Source organism: Lissotriton vulgaris, chromosome 9 (assembly GCF_964263255.1).
Source record: "Lissotriton vulgaris chromosome 9, aLisVul1.2, whole genome shotgun sequence".
NCBI classification, from domain to species: domain Eukaryota; kingdom Metazoa; phylum Chordata; class Amphibia; order Caudata; family Salamandridae; genus Lissotriton; species Lissotriton vulgaris.
In genome coordinates, this window is record NC_141697.1 from 896,370,002 (window position 1) to 896,385,075 (window position 15,074).

The 15,074-nt window shown below is 42.8% G+C and overlaps 1 protein-coding gene across 11 annotated transcripts in view; it reads right to left on the reverse strand.

Moving 5' to 3' along the window:
* The window catches only part of RYR1 (ryanodine receptor 1), a 1,215,008-nt gene that overhangs the window by 234,464 nt on the left and 965,470 nt on the right, over positions 1 to 15,074 (reverse strand). For all 11 annotated transcript variants that reach the window (XM_086938669.1, XM_086938668.1, XM_086938662.1 and 8 more), the window contains 2 exons: positions 2,684 to 2,764; positions 1,655 to 1,743 (listed from right to left, as the gene is read on the reverse strand). In XM_086938669.1, coding sequence (XP_086794795.1) covers positions 1,655 to 1,743; positions 2,684 to 2,764 — 170 coding nt within the window. The remainder of the gene's footprint in view (positions 1 to 1,654; positions 1,744 to 2,683; positions 2,765 to 15,074) is intronic.

Below are 15,074 nucleotides of genomic sequence, written 5' to 3' on the forward strand. Positions count from 1 at the left end.
GGAGGGTGGAGTTGGAGGGTGGAGTTGGAGTTGGAGGGTGGAGTTGGAGGGTGGAGTTGGAGGGTGGAGTTTGAGGGTGGAGTTGGAGTTGGAGGGTGGAGTTGAAGTTGGTGGGGGGAGTTGGAGGGGGGAGTTTGGGGGATGGAGTTGGGGGGTGGAGTTGGAGTGTGGAGTTGGAGTGTGGAGTTGGAGTGTGGAGTTGGAGGGTGGAGTTGGAGGGTGGAGTTGGAGTTGGAGGGTGGAGTTGGAGGGTGGAGTTGGAGGGTGGAGTTGGAGTTGGAGGGTGGAGTTGGAGGGTAGAGTTGGAGTTGGAGGGTGGAGTTGGAGGGTGGAGTTGGAGTTAGATGGTGGAGTTGGAGGGTGGAGTTGGAGGGTGGAGTTGGAGGGTAGAGTTGGAGTTGGAGGGTGGAGTTTGAGGGTGGCGTTGGAGGGTGGAGTTGGAGGGTGGAGGTGGAGTTGGAGGGTGGAGCTGGAGTGGGAGGGTGGAGTTGGAGGGTGGAGGTTGAGTTGGAGGGTGGAGTTGGAGTTGGAGGGTTGAGTTGGAGGGTGGAGTTGGAGGGTTGAGTTGACAAACAGGCTCACTCCGTGTGAGCTGAGAGTTCAGCGCGTCACAACACAGCATTTGTGTCAGGCCTATCTAATAAGTGAAACCCTGTGTTTATGTAGGAGGGTGGTGGCCGGGAGGAAGCAGCGACGGTGGAAAGCAACCAGGGAAATGCTACTATTGTGTGGGAGGGCAATATTAAACAAGGAAGCGAGAGAGGAATCAAGGAGCTAGGAAGACATTTTAGGGAGGGAAGTGGGCAGGGTGGGCAGAGGAGGTGGGTGGGGCAGGGCAGAGGAAGGGGTGAGGTGAAGCTCAGCTAAGGATGTGGCAGAGTGTGAAGGAAAGGGATGTAGCGTGTAAGAACATCTGATGGGGGGAGCGGCAGCCTTTGAAGTCTGATGCGAGGCACAGACAAATGCTGATGGGGAGAGCGGGGGAGCGGCAGCCTTTGAAGTCTGATGTGAGGCACAGACAAATGGTGGTTTGTGACGTGGCTGGTTTGTGCATGCGCACTGATCACATGAACTGTGGCTAATCCGCCGTTTTGGCAGACTTTTCGGACCGCTTACTAGAAATCTCGACAATCAAGCATTGATAAAGCAATGCTTTAGGTCGAGACCTAAAAAGCACCATTCCATCCTGCAGTCATTCTACACTCATTAAGCACCATTCCATCTTCCACTTGCACCAATCTAAACAATGAGAGAAAAAGTCAAACCTGCCAGCGACATCCCACCCCACAGCAGAAACACCCTAGCCCTACAAGTAACATTGCAGCACCAAAGGAAACCAAGTGAGACCTACATTTCTTAATACTGCTGGTCGTCTGCACATATTTGATACAGGTCAAATCACAGCATGTAGTCTGCACTGGTATGAGGTTCATAGATGTACTCACAGCAATTAGTCGGAACATGTGTAGATCTCAGGTTTGATATCACAACAGGTATACTGCTTACCAACGCAAAGTTCATGCCTGTAATCTGCTAGTCGTTCACCTACATCCTCAGCCCACATTGTGCCATTGCGTACACTCTTACCTGTAATCACCCCATGTAGTCTGCACCTTGATCTCTAATCATGTCTGACATTGTGCGAGTCTCTCACCTGCAATCGCAGTAGATAATCCACAGTGCAGATGATGATGTTAATTGTAGTAGTATTTCCAGTCTGCGTCCTCAGGTAATTCTGGAAATCTGCAGACAGTAGGAAAGATACAGTGAGGGACTCGTGGTCTTCATTCACTCAAGCTTCTCACTCTACGTCTAGATTTGATTTTGGCAACTGCATATGCAGCGAAGCCGAACAGGCACAGAGTTGGTACAACTTTAAGGTCTGTGGATCCGAGGCAGTAAATCAAGGATTGGAGCACAAAGTTGTGATTACAGCTAAAAAAATCAGATTATTGGGGGCATAAAGAAAGAGACCCATGCAGGATGGGACTGTCCCCATTAGCCATTAATTTACATAGAGCAAACCTAGAAGACATATATATGCGAACGCACATTCATTGTACTATTGTCCTTCACAGTCCGGAATATTTCTCCTACACAGCCACTTTGACATCCTCAAACTCCTGCCTCAACAGCCATAACACTCAGAAGTCAGATGCCAGTACACAGGCACAAATCTGTACTCAGGCGTAGCATTTTTCATTACTACACGTGCTCCACCCACTAAAAAGTCACAAGTGCATGCTCACTTGCTGACTTTCTGACTTTTGTTCAGCTGGAAACAAAAGCATCTGTCGGTAATGGAGCAAACCTACCATCAGTCTTGTAAAATAATCTGTGTCCCTTCATTACTAAAGGATATATCCTGGATGAACATCTGGCGTAAACAGCTGATACTGGTAATTTTACGATAGCTAATCTTATAACTTTGAGTCAAAATGCTATGTTTGATTTGCAATCTTATAGCATCCTATGCTTCCAAAAGTAAATTCACCACTCCAAATGAAATAAGATATGGGAACTGGAGTTAAAAAACCAGGGGCGAGCATGAATGCAGTGCACCTTTTGGTCGTGGGTCAACATTTAGCTGGCTATCTCCTCTCCATGCGGATTTGAGCTTTCATGCATGTGAAAATGGAAAATTGAACAGGGCGGAAGCAAGCTGGCTTTCTCAGTCCCATACCATTGTTGTGTCCCTCACAAAGAAGCTGTAGGAAACGGAAGAGATCCTGCGTGAACAGATCGTCAGCCATCACTTTTTCACCTGTCAGACATGGGAGAGCAAGAAGGAAAAATAATAGAAAAGTAGATAAAAGGAAAAATAAAGAGATTCAGGATTATCATCAAGTACCAGTTTGGGAATATTTAACTGCCTGTTAGAGTCTATTAGTGGCAAAAAAGTATATTAGACATGGTCAAAATTAGTGATGTCTTCAATTTCTCCAGGCATGACCATTAGAGCAGGCGGCACCTAGACACAGCAAACCAAGATTAGTAGGGCAGATTTCCATGCAGCACTCAAGAGGGTCCATGTGGAAGTTAAGAGGAGGAGAAAGCAACAAAGCAAGATACACAGGAGATATTGGTGAATGGAACAACAAGGAGACTCAAGAAATATGTTATTAGGCTGTAGGCTACAGCTCATTGTGAAAAAGTAGCCCATTTATAAGAGAATTCAGGCAGCTTTCCACTCAGGCTTGGTTCTGTGTATTTAACATGATCTTTCGAGAGTCATAAATTAACACAATTTCTCTGTGTAAAACCTCATAATTTAATTACAAATTAAAAGCTAAATGCCTAAGACACTGGTTCTCTAGAACGTGCATATTATGACATCACTGTTGCGTCATGTTACTAAAACTATCTGGCATTTCAGATCCAGTTAATTATAAAAAGTGGAGTACAGAAGGATGTATGGAAGTCCACAGAAGGTATCCACATTAGAGATCCCATATCTACGCAAAAGTTATTAAGTGGCCTTTTTCTATGTAGCATATGCTGCTCAACACAGTAATATGCTTTGCCTAAAACCAAAGCAAATTAAATGGAGCGGTATATGGAGTTCACTAAATCTAATCTGGCTTGTTTCGCTGTATACATGCTTTCACGTCAGCTCAAAAAATGACTATTGCTTGTTCTTGGGACACTCAGCACTGCCAAAATAGCCATATCCCACAAAGCCTGGGAGCTGTAGTCTTTTGCCAGCTTTCTGATAGGAATATCTCAAAAGACCTACTACTTACATGGATTTGAGGGATAACTACCACAAGCAAACAGGAATGTTCAGATTTTACATACCCAAAGGAAGCCTGCGTCACTAAACTCTCAAGCGAAAGATGAAAGAAAATGTAAGGCGGCTCAGCGAGGGCTGATCTTTGTTTTCTGGAGCCATTCTTGCCTAAAGAGACTGCCTCATTGGCTTGCCTGGGCACCTGATTATTCAGAACCTCATTGAAGGCTGTTGCTCATAAAATCTCGTCTCCGCCTCCAACGTTTCACAATGAGATGTTAGGCTCAACAGAAGGCACGGAGATGGATAGAGTTTGTGTCGCCGTTTTCTATCACTGTGGGAAATTTGACCTGCCCTACAGAAGCTGGGCCTTCTTGAGTGGGAAATTACATCTCATGGGGGTTTCTAATCTACTAAGCTTCTGTTAGTCCATGAGCATCAGTAAATTAGTGTCGAAAGAAGGAATGAGATTGCCCCCTTCCCTCTACTCATCCTCTGCATGCAACACTCTTTGGAGCATTTTCACAAGGTCTGATTCTGACCTGAACAGGGCGGCTGTGCACTAGAAAGACTGCTTCCTGGTGACAGATGACTCATCAGGCACCAATTTCTCTTGCAGATAAAGTATTTATGTTGTTCTCACTGACTCTAGAATGTGCTGAGTTGTCTTAATTATCATTGTCACTGTCAGCTTCAATAGTGCCACAAATGGTGCTGCTCGGCGCTTTTTCAGCTTAGAAGGCTAAACAGTCATTGAAGAGGAAATTGGCAGAGCCAGGCCCACTAATGTGGAACCAGTATTAAACAAAGTCGGTGAGCACATGGGTCGGTGTACCAGACCGGGGCCTTAGAAAATGCTTCTAGTATATCCTTCATAACCTCTGCCACAGAACGGGAGTCTGACCAATGTCAATAGCTCTAAGATTGGAATAGGTTCAGAAGATGATCAAGGGGCATATTTTCAAGAAACGGCGTTAAAATTATTGGTGCTTAATCGGCAGGAAACTGCCGCTAAAGCGGCGATAATGGGCTTGATAATATACCCTTGTGAATTCCCGTAGAAGCCCATGTTCCAGTGTGAACATGGTCTTCTATTGGAATTCTCAAGGGCATATTACCATGCCCATTATCGCCGCTTTAGCATCAGTTTCCTGCCGCTAAAGCGGTGATAATTTTAACGCCCTTCTTGATAATATGCCCCTAAATGCTTTGCATTAAGCATTCTCTCCTTTCACTATGTCGGGACAGTGAATGTCTCTGGTCTTTTTGGTAAATATGATATCTGGAAGCTGATTGACTCTAAGAGTGCACTCTTCGGCTACAAAAGAGGATGCCTCCAAAAGCTTTTCCTCCTGCTCACAGACAGCCTTTGTATGCATCTGTATAGAGGTTGCGCAATTTCAGGTTGTGAGTGGAACCCAGGCATCAGAAGCATTCCTTGCTCATTGATATGAGAAGTTGGAAGGTGGCACAGAGCTTGAAAAACTAAGGGGCATATTATCAAGAAGGGCGTTAAAATTATCGCCGCTTTAGCGGCAGGAAACTGACACTAAAGCAGCGATAATGGGCTTGATAATATGCCCTTGAGAAATCCAATAGAAGCCCATGTTCACACCGGAACATGGGCTTCTATGGGAATTCACAAGGGCATATTATCAAGCCCATTATCGCCGCTTTAGCAGCAGTTTCCTGCCGATAAAGCGCCGATTATTTTAACGTTGTTTCTTGATAATATGCCCCTAAGATTTTGGAGGAAACATGTCTTTACATTCAGGGAAGAAATATAAAAGCACTGTGGAAATACTGGGGAAATCCTAAGGGTTCTGGATTCAACGTGAATGCACAGAAAAATACTGACGTCCCAGCACCCATGCACTACACTATTTTGATGATACTTCATTTCTGATTAAATCAAATGACACTACGTAGCGACTTGTCATGGCTGAAAAAAATCCCTACATCAAGTTTGCTGCATGGGAAGGGTTTGATTTAATGAATCTGTGGGAGAAAATATTAAATAAAAATGTATTTTTGTTGGTCGGATAGAAATGTTATTACTTCAATAAACTCGGAGAAAAATGCACTTACCCACAAGATGCACTGCTCCTTAACGCAAGTACACATTGTGTTTGTTTTTGTGACTCTCTGTAGAATTGCAGAGATGATAAATAAGGAAATGACCCCACTCAGAAAACAACAGATGCCACACCTGCCAGCGGAAAAACTTGACCTCCCAGTCCCAGGCAGGGGAAATAATCAATGGCCCTGACAGGAGCAAACCCACTGCACGTGAAGGCAACTGTATTTTTGCTTTCTGAAACAAAATATATCTTTGGGAGCTACTTTCAGACACATGAAAATGATTGCTGAGCTGGCTCAAAAAAACATATTGTGCCAGCTTGGAATTTTGTTCTGCCGTTAGTGCATTTGCGAAAATGGGAGAAGCACTGACACCAGACAGATACCTTCCTGCTAGGCAGGCATAGGTCTCTTATTATGGCTGCCGTGGCGGAAGATGACCGTCAACGCTGGAGGGTGTTGACAGGACCGAGAACCGAACACATTGGGAGCCCCACTTTTTTTTTTACAAATTAAAAATGGACTTACCTGTGTTTCGCTCTCCTCTGTCTTTTTTTTCTTGGATGCAGTCAGCGCGACTACAACTCGTGCAGCCTCAGGCAACACCCTTCTGTAAATCCCAACGCTGCTCTCATGCTGCAGATGAGCAGCATGAGAACAGCGGCAGGATTGGCTGGAGCGGGCTGCCTCAACTCTCCAGGAGGCACAGGTGACATGTGCCTGCCCTCCACCCAGCTGGCCGAGACAGCTAGGTGGAGAGGTTTACACTGTTCAAGTCAGGCTGGCCGTCGCAAGATAGCCGGCCAAATTGACATGTCCAGTGCAAACTGGTAGCGTGAGCGTCACTCTCCTACTGCCAGTCACCAGCAATACCACGCCCCCAAACACTGCTCGGCCTGGGAGCAGTACAAATTACAACGGTAATTCATTTCATTACCATTTCTTTCTTCACTTTTGTTGCACTGGCAGCAGGGGAGCAACGCTCCTCTGCCCTAATGGGAAGGCCGCCGCTGTAATGTCTGGACCTTTCCCATGGCAGCAGAGGTATGGGCCTCTGCTAACCTGGTAGGCAGGGAGACTGCATGCGCAGCTTAAAATGAGGCCTAAAGTAATTCATTCTGCCGTGAATTACTGGACCCCAGAAGGCAAACGAGGCCGGCCAAGAAACACCAGGATGCGAACTCTGGAAACAGAAATGTAGATTATGAACCACAGCTGGGGCACATACAGAAACGTGCCCAAGATACGCAGAAGTGGAGTGACTTCGTTGCTGCCTTATATGCCAGTCGGTATAATGGACAGTAAGTGAGTAAAGTAATTCAGGTGGACCCTAGAAACATAACTAAACCTTGCTGCTCTACATTATGGCCAGGACTGAATGACGTCTGTTTTCCCAAAGTAATATTTTAATGGGAGATATTTGCACAATCGGTTTACTTCCCTTCCACTCCATCGTCTCACCATACACAAATCTGCTTGTGATAACCCTTTTGAGATTGACTTCAATACATTTGTTGCTCCACAAAAAAACCTTCAAAATATTGGTTGGATCAGCAACCCCCCCCCATATTGTATGAAACTATTGTACTCCCCCTCCCTTCATCCCCCACATGGCTTTGTAAGATGCTCAAAGAGATGGATGCAGTGCTGTTAGTAAACAGGCGGTACAAATATACCAGGCCCTACTCAGTTCATTTGTTACCAATTATCAGTGTGACAGTCACCCATTAGCATGCGACATGGCGACCTGTTAACTCAAAGACGCCTGGGCTGTTCCCAACTCACTTAGCGTGAATCCTGTTCACATGCCTACCTTCTTGGTCACAGGAATGAGTGTAAAATGGCAACCAAGAAAACACCTCTTTCTATTGAAACTTTCAAAATTAACACAAATCATGCTTCTACGAGGCTTTTTACATTCACATATGACGCCCAAAACCTTGTTGTATGGAATTTGTCCAGCCAGTGGTGGCTGAAATAGTCTTTCATTCACCTCTGTGTCACTGTCAGCATTCATTTTCAACATTTTCCTCCTTCTACACCATTATGACAAACTCAACATTGTCTTGCAACACAGTCATCAAAAACTACTACACTTACATAGGGTAATCAAGTTAAAATGGAACCTGGCATGTAACATGAACCAGAGAAAGTGCAAACGACCCTGTCCCAAGTGTTGAGTCTGTCAGTTTCGTATCTCGAAAGTGCTTGCATTCTAAAATGTGGTGGCATGTCATTAGGAAGGAAAGCCCTGTTCAGAGAGTATTCCATGCCTTTTCTTTGCACGCTACCAATTATTGTTTGACCAGACCTAGACACTGACATTTAAATGTTAATATGAAAGACATGTAGTGCAAAGACAAGCATGGGTCAATGCAATGGCCACAACAAGAAATAATTTAATTCCCTAGGAAGTACTGTTCATTTTTCTGAGGTCACACACAATCAAAAACTTCAGAGCAGGTGATAATGGTATTTTGGAGGAAATTCTACTCCATACTCAGAGGTCCCTTCAAACGTGGAAGATATACAGTTGCCTCAAATCTCTAAATGGGGCTTTTAATCCGTTAAACATTTAAATTCTTACAAGCAGAAAAAGAAAGCAAGACAGAATGTAGTCATGTCTTTTACGTTACTACATGCTCAGCGCTATTAAACAAAGAGCAGCGTCTTCGTGAATCTTAGCTGGTCGTTTGCCTTTAATCCAGCGGATTCGGCATCTTTTACAACTATTATTCCAATCCCATTGAGTCCAAGCAGGACTTCTACTCAGGATGAAAAAAAGATGTTAAGAAATTGAAGGAAAGATGTCAAAGTTTTGGACTTTGTCTTTCTGTGGTCAGCTAGAAGTCGTAGGACCAAGAGATAATTCACAGACGCTTTCATCATTCACTTTCTTGATGTTTAAATGTCTTTATTGAAGTATGGGAGTGATAATGACAGGGCATGGAAGTAATTGGGTGAAGTGTGCCATCTCCTCTAAATACAGCTGTGTATCACTTCAATCCATTAAATTCAAACTCACTGATTATATTTCACATCAAATCAGAGTGATGTGTACATTGAGTTATTCATAGATTTCCCTTTTGATGGACCGTGTGCAAAAAGGTATAAAAACAACAATAGAGAGGCAAGATGGCGTCCGTGTCGGACGCGTGAGTTTGTGGCTCCTGCCGGACCCCACAGAGTGGAATTGTATGCGGTGAGAAAACCGAGACACATTGCGGAGTCAAATGCTATATGTATAGCGGGAAGATTACGTGCCTTCTACAGCAAAATTAAAAGTTGAAATTCTTCATGATTTCGGAGTTAACGGTTCTGCTCGGGTTTGGCGGCGGCTTCAGATGCGCTACACGTCTCTTCGGCAGCACCTGATTCAGTGGCTAACGCGGCACACCTGGTGGAAGCCCTGCCTCCACTCGAAGCAAGGCAGACCGGAGGAAGGCAGCGAGGAAGGCAGCGAGTGGAGACGAGGCGCTGCTTCGAGCGTGTTGCGGAGCGGTATGAGACCGAAAGGAAGGAGAGCACGAGGGCAGGGAGCTGCTACAGAGATGCTTAATGGAGCCGAGACAGCGTCCGGTACAGGACCGATATCACCTGCCAATGTCGCGACCCCCCCTCCTCCCGCAGTGAGTAAGAACAGTATACTGCAAGGAAATCCAACAGGGAGGGAGGGGGAGGCCAGCGTTCGTAAGAAGATCCCAGTTATGTTCACTGGTCTTAAAAGTAAAGAAGTGGATAAACTAAATTTAAAACCAAGGCAACCAGTTGGCGAATCGGTGGGTGAAACGGCGGGCGTGCTGAGAGCTGACAATTATCAAGGGAGCACTTCTGAGTCCGCCTTGGAACCTGCGCAGACGTTAAGCTTAACCTCCACTTCTGAAATGGGACTAATGGAAAAAGAGAAAGAGCCGAATATAAGAGCGAATATAGATAGCGTTGGGGGTGTAGTAGGTTTGGCAGCGCAAACGGCTAATGTTTGTCTCGGCGCGAGCTCTCTTCCCGAAGTACCTGCGAGGCAAAATGAAGAAGCGGTTAACGCATATATAGTAACATCAGTAGCAGGAGATACAGATTCAGCAGATTTCTTTTCAATGTCAGAGAACTCTATGTCTTCTTCCGAGAGTTTGGTTGAGCTATATGCCACACGTATGAGCATGGAAGATGGTGGACTAGAGGAGGAAAGTGGTCATAGTGCTCATAGTAGTTTGAATGAAAATATGGAGAGAGATGGTCCTGACCCTAGCACCGTTCGCAGACTCAGACTGGATATGAGTGAAAAAGAACAAGATGGTGCCGCGAATGTTAATACAGGTCATATTAACTTGGATTTGGATACAGAGGACACAGAGGACATTTCATTAGACTTGATTTATCAGACTATGATGCAGCACAGGGAAGAAAATCGTGAGGACAGTGCTAAAGTACAGAATTCCTGTAAGAAGTTACAAAACTCTGTGAGAAGATTGGTAAAGTCTCATACTGAATTTGTGGCAAGAGCGACGGAGGCAGAAGCGCATATCTTCTCTAGAAGATGAGATGGCTCAGCAACAAAAGACTATGGAACTACATATCGCGACCAAGGAAGATGTTAATTGGAAGCTTATAGACATTGAGAATAGATCTCGGAGGAATAATTTGAGATTTTTGCAAATTGAGGAGGGGAAAGAAGGGTCTGATGTACGAGGCTTTATAGTTTCCCTTTTGAAAGCTACAATGTCAGAGTCAGGGAGATGGGATTGGGACCGGGAGGTGGAGAGGGCCCACCGATTTCCTTTCAGGGCTAATACCAGAGATCAAAAGCCACGAGCTATATTAGTGGCCTTCAATAGCTTCCAAGCACAGGAGGAGTTATTCTTGAAGGCTCGTCCTGATAAGAAATGTAAGGGACTTGGCTGTGAATTTTTTGTTAGACCAGATTTGTGTAAACAGTCTGTAGAGTTAAGATGGCAGTTTAGACAGCTCATTACGCAATTTCAAGGGAAAGGTGCGCAGGCATATTTAATGTTTCCTGCAAAACTTAAAGTTATTCACAAGGAGCGCACCAGATTTTTTATGACGGAAACTGCTGCTAAAGAATTTTTGCTGTCACTATAAATCTGGTTGGATGGATCAAAAGCTTAAGCAGATGTATTAAGTTAAGAATTTCTCACCTAAAGTGAAGGATCTTTTATGTTTGTTATGGATGATGTTAAGAAACTCTGTTGGGGGGCGATGGGGGGGTGCGGCAAACTCTCATCACAGGACCATAAGTCCTAAAGCATCTATGAAGGGTAGAGGGCAGGTGGGGGAAGGGTGGGTGAGAGGGGGGAGTGGACTTTCGGGTGGCAAGGGGTCACGGGGGGGTGGAAAAAAGAGGGAAAAAAACGGATCACGACAAATACATGGAAAAAATACAGGGGAAAGACACGATAAAAAGAAAAAAGGGCGTTATAACTGAAAAGCACATTTTTTATTATAGAAGGATGAACACTGGACGTTATGTTTATGAGTTAAAAATGGCTAAATTGGGGATTATGATTATGAGTTAAAATGGCGGGGAGAAGTTTAAGAATATGTTCCTTGAATGTATCTGGTCTAAATAATTTAATAAAAAGACACAAAGTTGCGGCGGAGTTAAAATATATACAACCTGATGTTGTTTGCATACAAGAAACGCATATCCCATGGTCCAAAAGGGAGGTCTTAAAAGATTTAGGATTTATGTTGGTATCCGCTTCTAAACAATCTAGTATGATACGTGGTGTGGCCATTTTAATTAAAGATAGCTCGATAACTGTTGGTCGTAAGGTGGAAGATAAAAAAGGCCGGTGGGCTATTGTAGAAATTAAAACTGGGAATAGACAAGTTACATTGGTTACGGTCTATGGGGCTAATCTGGATGACCCCGAACCGCTAGTTGAGATTAATTTGGAGTTAGCCAGCTTCCAACAGCCGATAGTGATCTGTGGCGATATGAATATAAACTTGACCAACAGTGCCTTAGGGGATCCGCAGGTATTATATAAAGGCCGTAAACCGAGGGTGTTTAGAGCACTTGTGAACCTATTACAAGATCAAGGGTTGGTTCATACTTGGGGTATGCTGAGAGAGAGGGATAGTGGATTTACTTTTTATTCTCATCCTCATAAAAAATTAGTGAGATTAGATTATTTTTTTATACCTCAAAATTTGTTAGAAGGAACCAATATCAGAATATATCCCAGGATATCTTCAGATCATTCCCCTATAGTGATAGATATACATTGTTTAGGCAAAAGGAAAATACAATCCAACTTTTCATATGATCGGAAGTTAGGTTTAAAGGCAGAATTCATCACACATATGCAAAACTGGATTCAAATTTTTTTCAATGAAAATCGAGGCACAGCTAATATCTCCGTAGTATGGGACACGTTTAAAGCAGGGTTTAGGGGGGAATGCGTTAGCTTTGCAATTTGGCAACGAAAATAGTTAAAAAAAGAACTTGATAATCTATATGAACTTTTGGTTAAAGCAGAGACCCTCCTAACTAGAGAAGTCGCACAAGGTAAAACAGGGCTCTTTGAGGTAGAAAACGAGGTTACTAAGGCTAGGACTAATATTTTGGGTTTTTGGGATAAGGAAATTGCCAGTAAATTTTTATCTTCCAAAATGATGAGTTATGAATTTGGTGAGAGAATAGGCAGGACCTTGGCAATAAGGTTACGAATGAAGCAGACAGCTCAGAATATTAGTTCAATGAAAGACTCCCAAGGCGATTCACATTCAGTTCCAGAACGGATTTTAGGAATATTCAAAAGTTTCTATGCAAATCTTTATGCTAGGGATGATAGCTTGGATTCAAATGTCCAATGGTATGATAGAATGCTGGTAGACTTGAAGATTTTAGATTCCCAATTGGCGGAAGAATTAGATCTACCAATAACTATGGTAGAAGTGGAGACTGCAGTGAAAAGCCTCGCAGTAGGCAAAGCCGCTGGACCAGATAGACTGCCAGCCGAAGTTTATAAACGGTTTTTTTATATTCTAAAGGATGAGATGTACCGGGTAATCCTGGCTGCACAAGAGGGTAATCCTCCCCCTACATGGTCTGAAGCAACTGTAGTTGTGTTTTGTAAAAAAGATAAGCCACCTGATAATGTAGGATCTTATAGACCCATATCTTTATTAAACGTGGATAACAAGATATATTCAAAGATTTTAGCCAATCGGTTATCCGGAGTAGTGGCATCCCTAGTCTCAAGATATCAGCATGGGTTCATCCCTAAAAGAAGCACTGTTGATCATATTAATAAAGTCATTACGCTGTTTGATCTGGCAGCTGTAAATAAACAGAAATTGGCGCTTTTTCTGCTAGACGCAGAAAAAGCGTTTGACCGAGTGTCTTGGGAGTATCTTTGGACTTTAATGGATAAAATGGGTTTTGGACAGAAATATATTAAAGCTATAAAAACACTCTATGTTAAACCTATTGCAAAAATATCTGCCTTGGGAGGACTCTCTGAACCGGTTAACATCACCAGAGGGACTCGTCAAGGCTGCCCCTGCTCCCCTTTATTGTTTTCATTATATATTACTCTAATAAAAGAGAGAGGGACCCTCAACCAAAGGGATGGGGTACCAACTATTGACTTTGTCAAGAAAGCAATTCCCTCTGGCCACAATAATCAAAACAACATAACATATAACATATGTTATATGTTATATGTTATGTTGTTTTGATTATTGAGTTCATTATATATTAACCCGTTTATCGAACAACTAAGTCGGAACCCTTTAATTCCTCCCTTTTGTGTTTCTGATTTTTCCTTCTCAGTATTCGCATATGCGGATGATATTGCAGTAGTAACAGACACACCAGAAACAGCTAGTCTGGAGATCGAAAGGCTGGCTAAAGAATTTGGAATGATAACGGGGTACAAACTCAATGTATCCAAAACTCAGATTCTTTGTTCAGAAGCCACAACATGGGATGATGAGAGGGTGGTCGGAGAGGTTATGTATTTAGGGATACGGATTAAAACAAATATGGTTGAATTGGTTAATGTAAATTGGAGCAATTTTTATCAGAAAACTAAGGCCTCTTTGGAGAGATGGGACCGGTTATATTTGACCATTATAGGAAGGACCAATATTATAAAAATGAATGTCCTCCCTAAAATCCTTTATTTATTTCGTTCTATTCCTTTGGAATTCCCAAAACCTAAGTTGCAGGCTCTACAATCACTTTGTGGTAAATTTATTTGGAGTCCTGGGAAACCTAGGCGGGCGATGAAGTATTTGACTTTATCCACTGAAAGGGGAGGGCTAGGGGTACCTGATTTTTTTTATACTATATAGTATGTTTTTTGTTAAAAATGATAGTTTTGACAATAAGAGGATCTTTGGAGGATGCACATAATCATCTTTCTATATTTGAGATTCTGATAGGAACACACGCAAGACAATTTTTTTTCAATGAAATTGATGGTAATTACTACAAAAGGACTCGATTTAAGGTCCTCATTAGTGCGTATAAAACTTGGAAATGGCTGGCTCGTACTATTGATATAAGAAAATTGTCGTATTATACTCCCTATTTCTCATCTAGATTATTACCTATGATATTTTCAGACGGGACAGCCAGGAATTGGCAAAAAAGGGGGTGACTTGTTTGGGGGATTTTTTTTCGAGCGAAGGTAAATGTAAATCATTTATTGAAATGAGCGAAGAGTTTGGTTTATCTAGAAGCTATTTTTTTTAATTCTTACAAATAAGGGATTACCTTATAAGACATAAATTATGTCTAAAAAAGCATCAAGTAGTAGAGGGGATCGCACGACAAGTGAAGATTGGAATTTTTTATCGAATGCTTATGGAGGAGAAATCTGATGATTTGGAGAAAATAAGGGCAAAGTGGGGGGATTTATTGGGAGATAATGAGATTGTTGTGGAAAATTTGATTTTGCTTTCTAAAGAGGCTTTGATGTCAGCTAATTTAAAAGCTCAATTTTTCAAAACTTTATTTGATTTATATTATACACCAGCACGAATGTTAAAATGGAGAAGAGGCTTTGATGGTAAATGTTTTCGTTGTAAAGCCGATAATGCAGATAGTTTACACATTTTTTTCTCTTGCCCTGCATTAGGAAGATTTATACAAGATATTGAACATTTTTTGTCTTCAGTGCTTAATGTTAGTCTAACGATTACTCCCTCTATGTTGATGCTGGGGAAGATTCCTAATGACAATCGGATTAATGAACTTTATCGCTTTCGTTATTTCATTTTTTTTACTATGACG